The following is a 17,362-nucleotide window of genomic DNA, read 5'->3' as shown; positions in this document are numbered from 1 at the left end:
AATCCCGGGACGTCATTCTCCCCCTGTACTCGGCCTTAGTGAGTCTGCAGCTGGAGTACTGCGTCCAGTTTTGGGCTCCACGATTCAAAAAGGATGTGGAGAAGCTTGAGAGAGTCCAGAGAAGAGCCACGCGCATGATCAGAGGTCAGGGAAGCAGACCCTACGACGACAGGCTGAGAGCCCTGGGGCTCTTTAGCCTGGAAAAGCGCAGGCTGAGGGGTGATCTGATGGCCACCTACAAGTTTATCAGGGGTGACCACCAGTATCTAGGGGAACGTTTGTTCACCAGAGCGCCCCAAGGGTTGACGAGGTCGAATGGTCACAAACTACTACAAGATCGTTTCAGGCTGGACATAAGGAAGAATTTCTTTACTGTCCGAGCCCCCAAGGTCTGGAACAGCCTGCCACCGGAGGTTGTTCAAGCGCCTTCACTGAACACCTTCAAGATGAAACTGGATGCTTATCTTGCTGGGATCCTATGACCCCAGCTGACGTCCTGCCCTTTGGGTGGGGGGCTGGACTCGATGATCTTCCGAGGTCCCTTCCAGCCCTAATGCCTATGAAACCTATGAAACCATCCCACCCTGCCACCTTAGAGCAACTGTTCTGGGCTGGTCAAGGCTGGTGTGAAGTCTCCAAGAGGCCCTAATCCTCCACCCACTCCTGGCCACCGGAGTGGCCAGCTGGGATCAGCTGACCCTCCACTTCTCCCATATAACCCCCTGACCATAAGTAGGGGGTGTCTGGGCATTAGGGCCTTATTTGACTCATGATGCTGCTGCAGCTCCCTGTGGCTTGGTCTCCTCCTGGCTTGTCTTGTTGGTAACCTTGCTTTCCATCTTCTCCTCCCATGCTCTCATCTCAATGTGCTTTTAGGCCCCACTCCCTGATGGACCAGCCCTTTGACTTGGTTTGTTTCCAGGCTCTGCTCCACCCTCCAGACCTGTGGGCTGGCCCCAAAATCCCTGAGTGTCCCCAGACCTGGCTGCTCATATCCACCTGGGACATGATAAGGCATCCAGTCGAGCAGGCAACTTAGTTTAGTGGTAGGGGAAGCCATTCAAGAAAGGAAGAGCTAGTCGTTACCTGTGAAGGTCATGGTAATTAGTAGCAGTACTCGTTAGCTTGTAATAAGCCATAAAGCCACTGTCTGCACCAAGTCCAGGCATTTCCCTCTTCAAGGGCAGTCATTTTAAGAGGAGAGGGGTTGTTCTCTCTATGAACGCAGGGTCCTTTTAATTACCCTGGTCTCCTTGTAGCATGGGCAATACCCAAGGGCAATGAGTTCTGCAGGGAACAGCGTTTTGAATCAGCTGATTTCCACTTAATAACACCCCCTCCCTGTCCCAGATTGTGAAATACAGTTTCTGGTAGATTGTGCTGGGTGCGTGGGTTGTATCAACTGCAAGAAAGAAACAGGGCCTGTCCAGAGAGATGCAGAGGACACTGCAAGAAATACCATATCTTCTTGTATACCACCCCTGCCACTGCATATCTGGCTGCACCATGGTTTGAGGAAGGAAAAGGGATTTCTTCCAGAGTTATGGCTGCATACAGCAGAGACAGAGGTTGCTTAGGGGGTCTTTCACCTCATAACCCTGGTTGTTAGAGGGACCTGGGGGGTTTCCCTTCATACACACATTTTTATATAATATGTGTGTATATAAAACATGCAGACAAGGTTCCTACACCCCTATAAAACATGCATACTTTTGTGTATATTTTATGCACACATTTATATATAATATGTGTATGATATGTATATATGAAACATATGCACACGTGTATATGTTTTCTATACACACATATGTAAATGTGGGTGTATAAAATGCACAGAAGTGTGTATATGTTTTATATAGCTGGGTGTTTGGTTGCAGCTGTGTTGGTCTGAGGACATAGGCAGGCAAGGTTCTTTGAGTCGATGTGAAACCTTCAACAGACCAACTGAGTAGTTGGAAAACAGTTCTTAGCAAACTTTCGGGTTCCATCCAAGGAATGAGAGAAGCTAAAAGTGAAGCTAAAAACAGATACAGAAGTGAAGGTCAAGGGTTCATAACAAGAGTGCCAAGGGGGGACACTGAGCAGAGCACACTGAACCATGAGATGCAGGAGACTGGGCAAGACAGATCCAGTACAGGCCAGCTCTTATGTATAACAGAAGTGAAGAGAATAAGTGACATTCGTTACCATTATCACTCCCATGATACATCTTTTTTTGTTTGCCCCCCCTCCCCCCAGTCCGTGGGCAACAGCTGCTCATCCAGTGTCTGCTCATCCAACTTCTTCTCCAGCTACTCCAAGGGCACCCTCAAGTTCACCCGGTGTCAGCTGCACCTGGATGAACAGCTTGGCATGGCCTGATACAGACAGAAGTGCGAAGCCTTGAAGACGTGGTGTTAACAGGGAACATGCCCTTGCCTCAGCTAATCCCTTCTTACCCGGTATTGGTCTCTCTACTCTTGGCTCATGGCTTCTCTCTATGACTTGAGTGAAACCATGCATTGTGTAAACCCCGAGGAGAGATGCACTTGGAGTCTGGCCACTTTCCAAAGGGAAAAGGTCTTTGTGGGGTTTGGCAGCCTTTGTACAAATAATTCTTGCTGAGGCTTGGTTTTCATAGCCTGCCTGCTGGGGGTTGTAAATTCACACTGCTAATATTGACTCAGTTGAGTCTTCCTCATTGGGAAAGTAAACAGGAGGGTTGGCGTGGGGCCCAGTGGAGGCTTCTGGGAAAGAGGTGAAAGTGAGAGAGCTTCTTATTGTGTGTTGTCCTAAGAAAAGAGGCAGTTGAAGCTGAGGCTCACTCTGCATGAGGGGAAAGTGGTTGTAGAAGGCAGGTCCTGAACTCCAGGGTGGCTGAGGCTGGCCCAGCTTTGACTTGGACTTTCATGTAGTCACAGAAAAGTGCCACAGCTGCTGCACTGTTGAGTTTCTATCTCAGGCAGAAAAGAAGCTTTTCCACTTAATACACACACCTTAGTTTGGGGGGTATGATTTTTGAGGGGTAATTTTTTGGGGGGTGGGGGGCTGGGTAGCCCTTGGGGAAGCTGTTGCCAAGAGATGAACACCCCACATCTGGCTACCCCTTACCCTACTTGCTCAGGGCAGAAGTTAACTCAACCCCAGCATCGACCCACATCCCATCAAGGCAGGGGAAATTGAGGCAGGTCAGAAGGCTCAGGGAAATGTCCCAAGGGTTTCCCATGTACAGATATACCTGGGTCATGTCTTAAGCTGGCTTATTCCCAAATACTGAGGCTTTATGAGGCCATAAAACTTCCTTTGTTTGCATTGGAAGGAAGTGTGAGAACATGTCTGGTGTTTTTTCCCATATGCACTCATACCAGGGACCCCAAGAATGGAGAGAAAGAGAGCACACAGCACCCTGGTTGAGAACCACTCATCTGAATGCCCACCATCAAGTGGGCTGGATGCTTCTCCTTAAAGGGACAGACTGCCCTGTTACAAGGAAACTACTTGCCCCATGCCAAGATAAGGCAAGCAGAAGTCATGATATATCATGTCCACTGCTTTCCCTGCATCCACAGAGCCGGTCATCTCATCATAGAACACCATCCTGATTGCCTTCTATGATATGATGACTGGATCTCTGGGTGCAGGGAAAGCAGTGCATGCGATATACCTTGACTTTAGCAAGGCTTTGATACAGTCTCCCACAGCATTCTTGCAAGGAAGCTTAGGAAGTCTGTGTTGGATGAATGCACTTGAAGGTGGGTAGAAAGCTGACTGCATTGTCAGGCTCAACAGGTAGTGATCAAGAGCTCAGTGTCTAGCTGGTAGCCGCTATCAAATGGAGTGCCCTAGGGGTCGGTTGTGTTCAATATCTTCATTAAAAATCTGGAAGATGGCAGAGTGCACCCTCAGCAAGTTCATGCATGACACCAAGCTGGGGGGAGTAATAGATATGCTGGAAGGTAGGGCTAGGAATCAGGGGGACCTAGAAAATTGGAGGATTGGGCAAAAAAACCTCATGGTGTTCAGCAAGGAGAAGTGCAAAGTCCTTCGCTTATGATGGAACAAAGGCTGGGGGATGACGGGCTGGGCAGCAGCTCTGCAGAAAAGGACCTGGGGGTGACGATGGATAATAACCTGGATATGAGCCAACAGTGTGCCCTTATTGCCAAGAAGGCTAATGGCATGCTGGGCTGCTTTAGCAGGAGCGTTGCCAGCAGATCGAGGGAAGTGATTTTTCATAGTTTCATAGTTTCATAGTTGGTCGGGTCGGGAGGGACCTGAGCAGATCATCAAGTCTGACCCCCTGCCATGGCAGGAAAGAGTACTGGGGTCAAACGACCCCAGCGAGGTGTTCATCCAGCCTCCCCTTAAAGACCCCCAGGGTAGGAGCCAGCACCACTTCTCATGCAAGTTGGTTCCAGGTCCTAGCCACCCTGACTGTGAAGTTGCGCCTCCTGATGTCTAGTCTGAATCTCCCCTCTGCCAGCTTGTGACCATTATTTCTAGTCACTCCTGGTAGTGCTCAGGGGAACAGGGACTCCCCCAGTGCCTGTGGGTCCCCTCTGACTAGTTTGTAAACGGCCACCAGGTCCCCCTCGGCCTTCTCTTGTGGAGGCTGAACAGGTTCAGGTCCCGTGGCCTCTCCTTGAACGGCCTGCCCTTGATCATGCGGGTGGCCCTCCTCTGGACCCTCTCAAAGGTAACGTGGAGCCTCTGCAGGACACGCTAGGAAATCTGGTCATCTCACCTGACAGTAAAGCTGACATATTCAACAATTTCTTTGCTTCCGTATTTCTGAGGAGGGACCTGGATATCTCCCCCACTGGTCCCCCTGAGGTCCCTGTGGGTGGCACACCCAGGCCTAGGGTTAATGAGGACCTTGTCAGGGAACTTCTGGAGGGACTAGCTGTATTTAAATCCGCAGGTCCTGACGATCTCCACCCCAGAGTGCTGAAGGAACTAGCAGGGGTCATTGCAGGAGCTCTGGCGCAGCTCTACAAGCACCCATGGCACTTGGGCGATGTGCTGGAGGACTGGAAAAGGGCCAATGTGGTCCCCATCTTCAAAAAAGGGAGGAAGGAGGACCCAGGAAACTATAGGCCCGTGAGTCTTACCTTGGTCCTGGGGAAGCTTTTCGAAAGAATTATCCTGGCACATGTCCAGGAAGGGCCGGCAGGGGAGGTTATGCTCAGGGGCAACCAGCATGGGTTCATTAGGGGAAGTCTTGTCAAACCAATCTGGTGGCCTTCTATGACCAGGTCACCAAGTCCTTGGATGCAGGTGTCGCAGTGGATATAGTCTTTCTGGACTTCAGGCAGGCCTTTGACACGGTCTCTCACCCCATTCTCAGTAAGAAACTAGGAGACAGTGGTGTTGATGCCTACACGGTCAGATGGGTCATTAACTGGCTGGAGGGCCGCACCCAGAGAGTGGTGGTGGACGGGACCTATTTGACCTGGAGGGACCCCCAGGGCTCGGTCCTCGGGCCTGCACTGTTCAACATCATCAGTGACTTGGGCAAGGGGATAGAAAGTATCCTGTTCAAATTCGCAGATGACACTAAGATGTGGGGAGAAGTGGGTATGCTAGTAGGAAGGAACAGGCTGCAAGTGGATCTAGACAGGTTACAGGGGTGGGCCGATGAGAACACGATGGGTTTCAACACTGACAAGTGCACGGTGCTGCATCTGGGGAGGAAGAACCAGCAGCACACCTACAGGCTGGGGAACTCCCTTCTCGCCAGTGTCAAGACAGAAAAGGATCTTGGAGTCATCATTGATGCCACAATGAACATGGGCCAACAAGGTGGGGACGTGGTCAGGAAGGCCAACCATACCTTGTCGTGCATCCACAGATGCATCTCGAGCAGGTCCAAGGAGGTGATCTTCCCCCTCTGTGCGACACTGGTCAGGCCGCAGGTGGAGTACTGTGTCCAGTTCTGGGCACCGCACTTCAGGAGGGATGTGGACAGCATTCATAGTTTCATAGTTCCATAGTTGGTAGGGTCACTCTGTGACTCCTGGGTTATTGAAGGCTGGAGCCCAGCTGCAGCTGGGGCAGAGGGCAGCCTCCTCTTTCTGTAGATACCAGAGCACACAACCAGATCAGAAGCACAGATAAACCTGGCCCCATTGTGAAATGGGGAAAATTTATGCTAAGATAACAGAGCATTTCTGGTAAATTCTTGGGTTTCCACATATCCAGACACCCTGCCAGCTCTGGCTCAATAAACATGTCTCTGTCAAGGATTTTGATAAGAAACACCTCTCCTGTACAGCTGCAAGGAGCTTCTTAACTATTGGCTCCGTGGGGAACACACATGCCCAGGAGGTGATTTTCAATGGGGTCAATAAACTAGTTTGGTGGCCTCTGAATTCCTGATGGCTGGGATATTGCATAATATGACACAGTCACATGCCCCTGGGAAGAACCGATTGCAGGGGGAGAGCTGGTGGGGAAGATAGTGAGTTGCTGCCTTCTCTCCCAGGTCTAGTTGGGTTTTGGAGGCTGGACTCCCACCCTGGTACCTGCCACAGTTTTTCAAGAGATTCCCCGGTCTGTTCTGCAGAGCTGAAGGTTTGGCAATTGCTGGGGGTATAAAAAAGTCCAGGAGCAGAGCTGGGGAAGACATAGAGCTCCCCGTTTCTCCGCTGCAAGTCACCCACCATGGGGGTTGGAGGTAAGAGATGTCTCTTTGTTCTCCCGGCATTTTAGTAGCTGCTTAAATTAGGGGAGTGTGGGATTAGGATGGGAGGAAAGTCTCAGCCCTCCACAATGAGCTACTGTATAGCCTTTTGATGAAGGGTTAAGGGAGAATTCTTCCTAGCCTCTGTTCAGGAGCAGCTGGCAGTCCTTCAGAGCTCTCCCAGCCAATCCCTCTGGTGTCCTCAGATGCCAGGAGAGCTGCCAAAAATTTGCTGCTGTCTGTTGACACAGGGGGTTTAGCCCACGCTGGACTCCGTGTCCCGCCACCAAACTGAGTTTGTCAGCAGGAATGGCAGTCCTAAAGTCATGGGGTCGAGGCTGAGAAACACAGATTTGGCCAGCTAAGAGGTTTAATAGAAATACTGTATTTTCTTGCATACAACATGGCTTGGAATATAATACACCCTTGGTGCGTCTACATGTGTGCATTTACTGCTCAGTAACTGAAATTACTGCCCAGTATGGGCACACATCTACGTGTGCATGCCCGCACTGAGCAGTAAATATGGTGATTTATGCTGACTTGAGGGTGAATTTGATATTTGCATCATGCAGGTATCAAATTTATGGCTGATTAGTTACTGCACAGTAATGTATGTGTAGATGACTTACTGCACAGTAACACTGTATGTGTAAACTGACTTGGGACTAACTTTAGTCCCAAGTTAGTCCACACGCAGCGTTAATGTGTTTTAATGCCCACATGTGTAGATGCCAGCCTATTCCCACTTACTGCGCAGTAATATGCTGTGCAGTAAATTTAAGCTGGCATAAATGCACATGTAGACACAACCCCCTTGATCTTGAAAGGAAGACAACCTGAGGGGCCAGAATAGGGGGGATCATATATGGTGCCCCTCTCTGGACCATTGATTGGCTGCTGTATTCACTCACTCCCAGCTCTGAACTGTCTCTACAACCTTTTCTCCAGGCTCCAGAAAAAGGGGCTGGGCCTTTCCTTCAAAACAGGGGGGTGGTGCTTCCCCATTGGCCAGACAGAAGAGGGAAGGATGGGTGAAATTCTGCCGTTAGAGTGCTCAAATATGCCATATACTCTCACTCCATTAGCAGCATGCCTACTCCAGACCTATGAAGGGTCCAAAACATGCACAGAAGCTACTGTGAAGGGGGCATATGTTGAAATGAATCAGCCTTGAGGGGGTGAAAACACTTTCCAAGCCAATGAGAAGTACAGATAGGGCCAGCTTAAGTGATTTCCTAGAAAGACTGTCTTTTCTCACATATAGCACATCCCAGAATATAGCGTGCCCCTTTGTTTTGAAAGGCCGAACGAAGGGAAAGAAGATCTAGCTTTGTGGTAACTGAGGAGCAGCAGTGTGGCAGCCAGGCCTGCTCATTGTTCTGCTCGATTGATCTCAGCTAGTAAGTGGTAGTATCTGCTCTTACCATATTTCTTGCATATAGCATGCACTCCAATTTCCAACGGCTGTTTTTCTCAGGGAAAAGGACTGTACATGACAGCGCATGGTATCCATGGTATTCAGAGGCACTGAGCATTGGCTGCAGCCAAAGCTGGGGATGATGACTGGGGCATGCCAATGTTCCTAGGGGAGCTGTAGACTCTCTGTCACTATAGGGGTTAAGGGGAGGTTGGACAGCCACTGGTAGGGATAATCTAGGTATAGCTATTCCTGTATTCTACCATGGGTATTTCCCAGGCTTCTGGTCTTTGCTGGTTGCCCCCTCCTCCTCCCCCAACCCTGGTGATTGTTTTAAGAAGAGTTTAGGTTATGGATTTGTACAGGATGGTTTGGACATGGCCGATCCTGCCTTAGGTAGGGGGTTTGACTAGATGTGACCTCTGGAGCTCCCTTCCAACCCTGCTTCTCTATGACTGTACAACTTGGAGGCTGAGACTGCTGGAAGTCCCTTCTGGCTCCAGTTCTCTATGATAAGGACTCTATGGCCTCTGGAAGTCCCTTTCAGTCTGACTTCTCTGATATTTCTATCCCACACTTGCCACCTCTTCCACTCGGTCCTTCATTAACTGCCAAATTCATTACTTAGCAAAGCACTTAAGAACAAAATGCCCATGGGAACATGTTTAAAAAAATCCATAATATATGTGTGACTAATATTATCATATTTTCTTACAAACAGTTCACACCTTTTTTCCAAAAAATGGCTGCTGGAAATTGTGGTGCATATTATATGGGAGAAATATGGTAAGAGTAATTTATGCCTTATCAGGCATAAGCACACCTTGCTGCTGCTGTTTTGTTGCCTATTACAAGGATAGATCTTTTTTCTCTTCATTTTGCTTTTGCAAAACTAAGTGCAGATCTCATTCCAGGAAACGTGTTTGTGGCCTAGATGTACAAAGAAAAAACGCTAATCCCAGAAAAACAGAACCTGATACAAGTTAAATCCTAGCTCTGGATAGAGGAATTAATCTATTTGAACAGTGTTACTGGTAGAACAGCTCAGAATTCATTAGAATTTTGGAACACGTGTGAATTTCCAGGGGGGGTTTTGACCAATTTTTGGAATATCCCTGAGGTTTTTTGTTTCCCCCTCTAGTTCTCAGAGACCGTGTCTACACGAGACGCTGACTGCACAGTTGTTACTGTGCAGTCATTTAGTATTTGCATAATGACTAAATGAATACGCAGTAACCATCAGTACTGCACAGTAGCATCTCTGCATGGCTTCCTGGTGATGATGACAGCTCAGGAGATCATTATTACTGTACAGTAGCTCATTACTACTGCACAGTGGTGTCACGTCATGGTTCATGCCATACGATGCTACTACGCAGTAGTAATGAGTGGCTGCATAGTCGTAATTTGTTACTGCGCAGTAAATGTCTCGTGTAGACACGGCCAGAGTGTTGTAGTGATGAAAGAGCTGGGGAGAGATTCACTCACCCGCTGGGGAGAGATTCACTCATCCCGTCCCTAGAAATGTCTGCTTCCTATTGGCAAATGTACACAACACAAGGGTGTGTTTTCTCACTAATTTCAGACATATTTGGCTTCTGGTTTTTAGGTATGGTGGACGCAAATACTGCCCTGCACCTGTGGACCTGGGTAGTCATGCTGTGGTGTAAGTACTCGTTAAGATTGCAGACTTTTGGATGTCTCTACATGTGCAGGTAAAGGTGCAATGGGATCTAATATGTGATCCACACAAGCTCCTGCAGCTGCAGGGCCCCTCAGGTGAGGGTTTCCTACTCATGGGGGCTTAGGGATCACTGCAGCCATGATCCCACCAATAGATTCCACCAGTTAACTAGGCCTTAAATTAAAAAGTCCTTTCCCTTATTAGCTTTAAACCTGTCACCCACTCATTTTGGCAGGTGCCCCTAGTTCTAGTCTTCTGGGACCTGGTGAAGGTTCTTCTGCTTTCTTCATAGTTTCATAGTTGGTCGGGTCAGAAGGGACCTGAGCAGATCATCAAGTCCGACCCCCTGCCATGGGCAGGAATGAATGCTGGGGTCAAACGACTCCGGCTAGGTGATCATCTAGCCTCCATTTGAAGACCCTCAGGATAGGAGTGAGCACCACTTCTCTTGGAAGTTGATTCCAGATCATAGCCATCCTCACTGTGAAGTAGTGTCTCCTGATGTCTAGCTTGAACCTACTCTGAGTCAACTTGTGGCCGTTAGTCCTAGTTATTCTTGGTAGTGCTCAGAGGAACAGGGACTCTCCCGTTCCCTGCAGGTCCCCCCTGGTAAGTTTACAGAGAGCCACCAGATCCCCTCTCAGCCTTAGCTTGTGGAGGCTGAACAGGTTCAGGTCCTGTAGCCTCTCCTCGTACGCCCTGCCCTGCTGCCCCCTGACCATGCGGGTGGCCCTCCCCTGGACCCTCTCCGTGCTGTCCACATCCCTCCTGAAGTGCGGCGCCCAGAACTGGACGCAGTACTCCAGCTGCAGCCTGACCAGTGTCACATAGAGGGGGAGGATCACCTCCTTGGACCTGCCTGTGATGCACCTGTGGATGCACAACAAGGTACGGTTAGCCTTACTGACCATGTCCTCACATTGGCGGCCCATGTTCATCTTGGAATCAATAATAACTCCAAGATCCTTTTCTGCCTCTGCACTGACGAGAAGGGAGTTCCCCAGCCTGTAGGTGTGCTGCTGGTTCTTCCTCCCTAGGTGCAGCACCTTGCACTTGTCAGTATTGAATCCCATCCTATCCTCATCCACCCACCTCTGTAACCTGTCCAGATCTAGTTGTAGCCTGTCCCTTCCTTCTAGAGTGCCCACCTCTCCCCACATCTTAATTTGAAGGAGGTGCTTTTCACCCCCTCGTCCAAGTCACTGATGAAGATGTTGAACAGTGTGGGCCCGAGGACCAATCCCTGGGGGACTCCACTGCCCACATCCCTCCAGGTCGAAAATGACCCATCCACCACCACTCTCTGGGTGCGGCCCTCCAGCCAATTTGTGACCCATCTGACTGTGTAGGCATCAACGCTACAGTTGCCTAATTTTTTAATGAGAATGGGGTGAGAGACAGTGTCGAAGGCCTTTCTAAAGTCCAGAAAGACTACGTCCACTGTGACACCTGTGTCCAAGGATTTTCTGACCTGGTTGTAGAAGGCAACCAGGTTGGTCTGACAGGACCTGCCTCTATTGAACCCATGTTGTTTGCCCCTAAGCATAATCTCCCCTGCTGGTCTCTCACAGACGTGCTCCTGGATAATTTTCTCCAAGAGCTTCCCCAGGACCGAGGTAAGACTAATGGGCCTATAGTTACCTGGGTCCTCCTTCTTCCCTTTTTTGAAAATGGGGACCTCATTGGCCTTTTTCCAGTCCTCTGGCACCACACCAGAGCACCACAAGTACTCATAAAACCATGCCAGGGGTCCTGCAATGACCCTTGCCAATTCCCTCAACACCTTGGGGTGGAGATCATCTGGACCTGCTGATTTAAACGTGTCCAGCCCCATGAGAAGTTCCCTAACTCAGTCCACCCTGCCCCTAGGCCTGGCGGTGCCTCTCCTGAATCCGTCCAGGATCCCAGTAGGGGGGATGTTCTGGTCCCTGCTCAGAAAAATGGAGGCAAATAAATTGTTAAAGAGGTCAGCTTCATTGTCTGGTGCAACCACCAGATCACTAAGCGTGTCCTGCAGGGGCCCCACGTTACCCGGAGCCTTCTTTTTACCCCCCATGTATTTAAAAAAGGACTTCTTGTTATATTTGATCCTGGTCGCTAGTCCTAGTTCCGTCTCCGCCTTGACCTTCCTGACCGCCTTCCTACAGTCTTGAGCAATGGAGGTATAATCCTCCTTGGTGATGGCCCCTCCCTTCCACCAGGTGTATGCCTCCTTTTTAGCTTTCAGGTGCTCCTAAATGACTTTGGTGAGCCAGGGGGGCTTTTGAGCACTCTTGCCCCCTTTCTTTCTGGAGGTGTCCATGTCCATTATGTCTGTTTCCGCAGGGACTTCAGAATTCCCTGAGTTGTGCTGGCTGGAAACAAGCCTAAATCTCAAAGCAAACTCACTCAGTGCCACTGAGGTTTGGTGTAGTTTCCTTCTGCACCCAGCCATGGATTTGGCCTTAAACTCATGGAAACCCAGACAAGATGGTTGGACATCTCTAGTCCACTGTGGGGTAGCGATGCTCTGAGTCCAAACGCTATTAAGTGCTCTCTCATGGTGACTCTCATTACAGTTCTCCTAGTACAGGAAGTTGCCCACTGAACTGCACTACCCAGGATCCTTAGCAGTTCATTGTGGAAGACAAGGGGAGAGGGAATGGTTGCTAGTGCCAGAGTTCTGGGTCAGTGTCAAGCAGTGACCCAACACGGGCCTCATGATCCAACCCTTGGTTAACATGAGCTAAAGACATTCCCTCCAAAGTCCTGAGGTCATTCACCCACTTTACCCTCTTCTCTGCTACCTACCCTCTAGGCTCAGCACACTTACTGTGCCTCAGTTTCCTTATCTGTGCCTCAGTTTTCCTTATCCTAACCTGAATAGGAGCCAGGTGTGTGGGCTTGATGCAAGCAAAGACAACAGCAGACTGGTTTGTATTCATAGGAGCATCACTTGCAAACCAAGGGCAGTGATTCTCCCGCTATGGGGGTGTCTATATGTGCATTTAAGTGCACCTAATTTAAGGCTTGCTGTGGTGTACATTAAGTGGTTTTAGGCAGGTGTTATAGCACATTAAAGTACATGCAGGTGTTAAAGCACATTAGCACTGTGTTGACTGACTTGGGATAAAGTTAGTCCCAAGTCAGTCCACACACACAGTGTTAATACACTTTAACAATTCACACCTAAATTTCATACCTGCATTTGCAAGTATCAAATTAGGCATGAATAGCCCAAAATTACCATTTAAAAATGTTTTAAGGGTGCACATGTGTAGACGTGCACCCTAATGCACCTTAAATTTAAGCTAGTGTGCCTTAAAGTATCTCATGTAGATGCACCCTCTGTCTAGTACTAGTGAGGCCTCACCTGGAGTCCTGGGTCCAGTTTTGGCCTCCACATTTCAAGAAGGAGGTGGACAGTTTAGAAATAGTGCAGCTCAATGTGAGACAAACGATTAGAGGCATGGGAAGCAAAACTGATGAACAAAGGCTGGAAGAGCTAAAGTGACTGAGTCCAGAGAGGAGAAGCCTGAGGAGGGATTTGACACCAGTCTTCAAATCCTTGAAGGGCAATGATAGAGAGGAAAGAATCATAGAACATGAGGGCTGGAAGGGACCTCAGGAGGTCACATCTAGACCAAACCCCTGCTCTTAGCAGGACCAGTCCCAACTCCATCAACCCAGCCAAGGCTTTGTCTAGCAGGGTCTTCAAAAGCTCCAAGGATGGAGACTCCACCATCTCTCTGGGGAGCCTGTTCCAGTGCTTTCTTACCTTCCTCATGAGAACATTTTTCCTTATATCCAACCCCAACTTCCCTTGCTGCACCTGGAGCCCATCGCTCCTTATTCTGTCATCTGCTACCACTGAGAACAGTCCAGCTCCATCCTCTTTGCAACCCCCCTGCAGGTAGGTAAAGGTTGCTATTAAATCTCCTCTCAGTCTTCTCTTCTTTAGACTAAATAAGCCCAGTTCCCTCAGCCTCTCTTCATAAGCCATGTCCCAAAGGATGGAGATGGGCTCTGTGGCTGGAGGGGACAGGACTAGGAGCAACAGCTGCAAGCTGCAGCAGGGGAAACTGAGGTTGGAAATGAGAGGGAGCTTGCTGACTCAGAGGGTGGTTTGGCATTGGACCAGGATGCCCAGAGAGGTGGCGTGATCTTCATCCTTGGAAATGTCCAAGAGCAGGTTAGAGACATGGTTGGCCGGGGTGGTTTTATCAGTGCTGATCTTGAATTGAGCAGGGGGCTGGACTAGGTGTGATCTTGTGAGGTCCCTTCCAGCCTCACTTTCCTGTAATCCTCACCTGTTCCACCCTCTGCCCAGGCTTCTCTTTTTTTCTTCCAAAATAAATCACCCTAGTTCTTTCAGCCTTCCTTATGAGGCAGTATGTCACAGATCTTGGCTCTCACAAGACCCGGTAATTTTCCAAAATGACACTCATTTCACTGCAGGTGTTCTATGGGACTGTACACTTCCTCCTGTTGCCTCAGTGGCGGGATTACTCAACACTTTCTGTGTTGATCCAACCCAGTCTCATGCCCTCCACAGAGAGGATAGGAGATATCCCAGCCAATCAGGTGGAGGGTGATTGAGAAAGAAGGACGATTGAGAAACCTCATGTTACGTGTAGGTGAACCACAGGAATTCACAGCCAACTGAGCTAGCTCCTTCCCTTCCTGGTGTGATATGAATATCTTGGGGGAGGAAATTCGGGGCTCTATTCCCTGCTTTGGCATGGATTTCTAAACATTTCTAGATAAGTTGCTGAGGTCCACAACAAGAAGGAAGGGGAAAGCCCTGTAAAGAACCAGTTCAAACCAGTCTCAGGTTGGGGCATCTGTCTGGTATAAGGCAAGTTTTGTGTTATGTTAGGTTGACAGTAGTTTTAGGAAGAGTTTAGAGGATGCATTTGTATAGGCGGTTGGACTAGAAGTGACCTCTGGAGGTCCCTTCCAGTCTGATTTCTCTATGGGTCTATGACCACGATTCTATGGCCATGACTCTCTCCATCCTGGCTGTAGGGGGGGCCCACAACTGGACACAGGACTCCAGATGTGGCCTCACCAATGCTGAATAGAGGGGGAGAATCACTACCCTTGATCTGCTGGAAACAGTCCTACTAATGCAGTCCAGGATGCCCTTAGGCAACAAGGGCACATGGTTGGCTCCTATTCAGCTTCTTGTCCCCTGTCACCCCCAGGTCCTTTTCTGCAGAGCTGCTGCCCAGTCTGTTGGTCCTCAGCCTGTACTACATGGGATTGTTCCATACTAACCATGAGTGAGCCTAACTGAATGAAGAAGAGTTACATTTCCAGTGATTTAACTACATTGGTATCACTACAGCATCATGTAGCTGTATCCTAATAGCTGATCTCTGTAACCGATGGCAGCCATGGGATCCTTACTTCTGTCTGTGGGCCTAGTCAGGATCACTGCAGATGGGCTACCCTACCACTTAGTGCCCTTGCTCGGTAATAGCAGCTTCTGTAGATATTTGACCTGGTGCTCTGTGTGTGTCAGGCCTTGTACAGACATTACATTTCTCCTGGGAAACCTTTTTAAATGTCCCAGAAGAAACCTGCGTAAATGTCTTTACCAGGAGAGCAAACCTGGGAGAATTCTCCCAGATGTGTGCATGCAACTTGTGCTGACACTTCACCCCTGAATAAATTTACTCTGGACTAAAACAGCAGCAAGAGGGGACAGCAGCCCCCCTGGCTCTCCAGGGACCTAGCAGACCTCCTGAGGCTAAAAAGAAAGGCCTACAAAGGATGGAGGATGGGAGTCACCTCCAAGGAGGATTATTCTGCACTGGTCTGGTCCTGTAGGGAGCAGACCAGGAAAGCCAAGGCTGCAACTGAACTCCAGCTAGCTTTGAGCATCAAGGACAATAAAAAGTCCTTTTTCAGATATGTGGGGAGCCGGAGAAAAAGCAGGGGCAATGTTGGACCCCTGCTGAACCAGATGGGGCAACTGACAACTGACGCCCAGGAAAAAGCCAACCTATTAAATAGGTACTTTGTGTCGGTCTTTCATCAGCCCCATGGGACGCCCGTGCCCACTACAGGGCCAGGAAGTCCGGGTGAGGGTGATCCCCTGCCCTCCATTAATGCTGACTTTGTGAAGGAACATCTTGAGAAGCTGGATACCTTCAAGTCAGCCGGCCCTGACAATCTTCACCCCAGGGTACTCAAGGAGCTGGCGAGCATCATAGCCCAGCCTCTAGCGCGGATCTTTGAAAACTCTTGGCGCTCTGGTGTAGTGCCCGAAGACTGGAAGATGGCCAACGTGGTGCCTATCTTCAAGAAAGGGAGGAAAGTGGATCCGGCTAACTATAGGCCCATCAGCCTGACTTCTATCCCGGGGAAGATCTTAGAAAAGTTTATTAAGGAGGCCATCCTTAATGGACTGGCCGACGCCAACATCTTAAGGGATAGCCAGCACGGGTTTGTTGTGAGTAGGTCTTGCTTGACCAATCTCATTTCCTTCTACGACCAGGTGACCTATCACCTGGACAAGGGAGATGAGATTGATGTCATATATCTTGACTTCAAAAAAGCCTTCGATCTGGTGTCCCATGATCGTCTCTTGGAGAAACTGGCCAATTGTCGCCTTGGGTCCCCCACGATCCACTGGCTGGAAAATTGGCTCCGTGGTCGGACCCAGAGGGTAGTAATTGATGGAAGTCACTCATCGTGGTGTCCTGTGACCAGTGGGGTCCCCCAAGGCTCTGTCCTTGGACCCATACTGTTCAACATCTTCATTAATGATGTGGACACTGGAGTCAGAAGCGGACTGGCCAAGATCGCTGATGACACCAAACTTTGGGGCAAAGCATCCACACCAGAAGACAGGCGGGTGATCCAGGCTGACCTGGACAGGCTCAGCAAGTGGGCGGATGAGAATCTGATGGTGTTCAACGCTGATAAATGCAAGGTTCTCCACCTTGGGAAAAAAAACCCGCAGCATCCTTATAGGCTCGGCAGTGCTATGTTGGCTAGCACTATGGAAGAAAGAGACTTGGGGGTCATCATTGACCACAAGATCAACATGAGCCTGCAATGCGATGCTGCGGCTAGTAAAGCGACCAAAACGCTGGCTTGCATCCATAGATGCTTCTCAAGCAAATCCCGGGACGTCATTCTCCCCCTGTACTCGGCCTTAGTGAGTCTGCAGCTGGAGTACTGCGTCCAGTTTTGGGCTCCACGATTCAAAAAGGATGTGGAGAAGCTTGAGAGAGTCCAGAGAAGAGCCACACGCATGATCAGAGGTCAGGGAAGCAGACCCTACGACGACAGGCTGAGAGCCCTGGGGCTCTTTAGCCTGGAAAAGCGCAGGCTGAGGGGTGATCTGATGGCCACCTACAAGTTTATCAGGGGTGACCACCAGTATCTAGGGGAACGTTTGTTCACCAGAGCGCCCCAAGGGTTGACGAGGTCGAATGGTCACAAACTACTACAAGATCGTTTCAGGCTGGACATAAGGAAGAATTTCTTTACTGTCCGAGCCCCCAAGGTCTGGAACAGCCTGCCACCGGAGGTTGTTCAAGCGCCTTCATTGAACACCTTCAAGATGAAACTGGATGCTTATCTTGCTGGGATCCTATGACCC

The 17,362-nt window shown here is 49.5% G+C and overlaps 1 protein-coding gene across 1 annotated transcript in view; it reads left to right on the top strand.

The window, feature by feature from the left end:
- Window positions 1-6,423: 6,423 nt before the first annotated feature.
- Window positions 6,424-17,362, top strand: part of LOC106737505 (IgGFc-binding protein) — a 58,655-nt gene continuing 47,716 nt past the window's right edge. Inside the window, exons 1-2 of the mRNA XM_019499953.2 lie at window positions 6,424-6,655; window positions 9,691-9,747. Of these exons, the coding sequence (XP_019355498.1) occupies window positions 6,643-6,655; window positions 9,691-9,747 (70 nt within the window). The 5' untranslated portion in view covers window positions 6,424-6,642. The remainder of the gene's footprint in view (window positions 6,656-9,690; window positions 9,748-17,362) is intronic.

This window comes from Alligator mississippiensis, chromosome 15 (genome assembly GCF_030867095.1).
Source record: "Alligator mississippiensis isolate rAllMis1 chromosome 15, rAllMis1, whole genome shotgun sequence".
NCBI classification, from domain to species: Eukaryota; Metazoa; Chordata; order Crocodylia; family Alligatoridae; genus Alligator; species Alligator mississippiensis.
The sequence above is the reverse complement of the archived record's forward strand: the minus strand, read 5'-3'. Positions and strand labels throughout refer to the sequence as shown.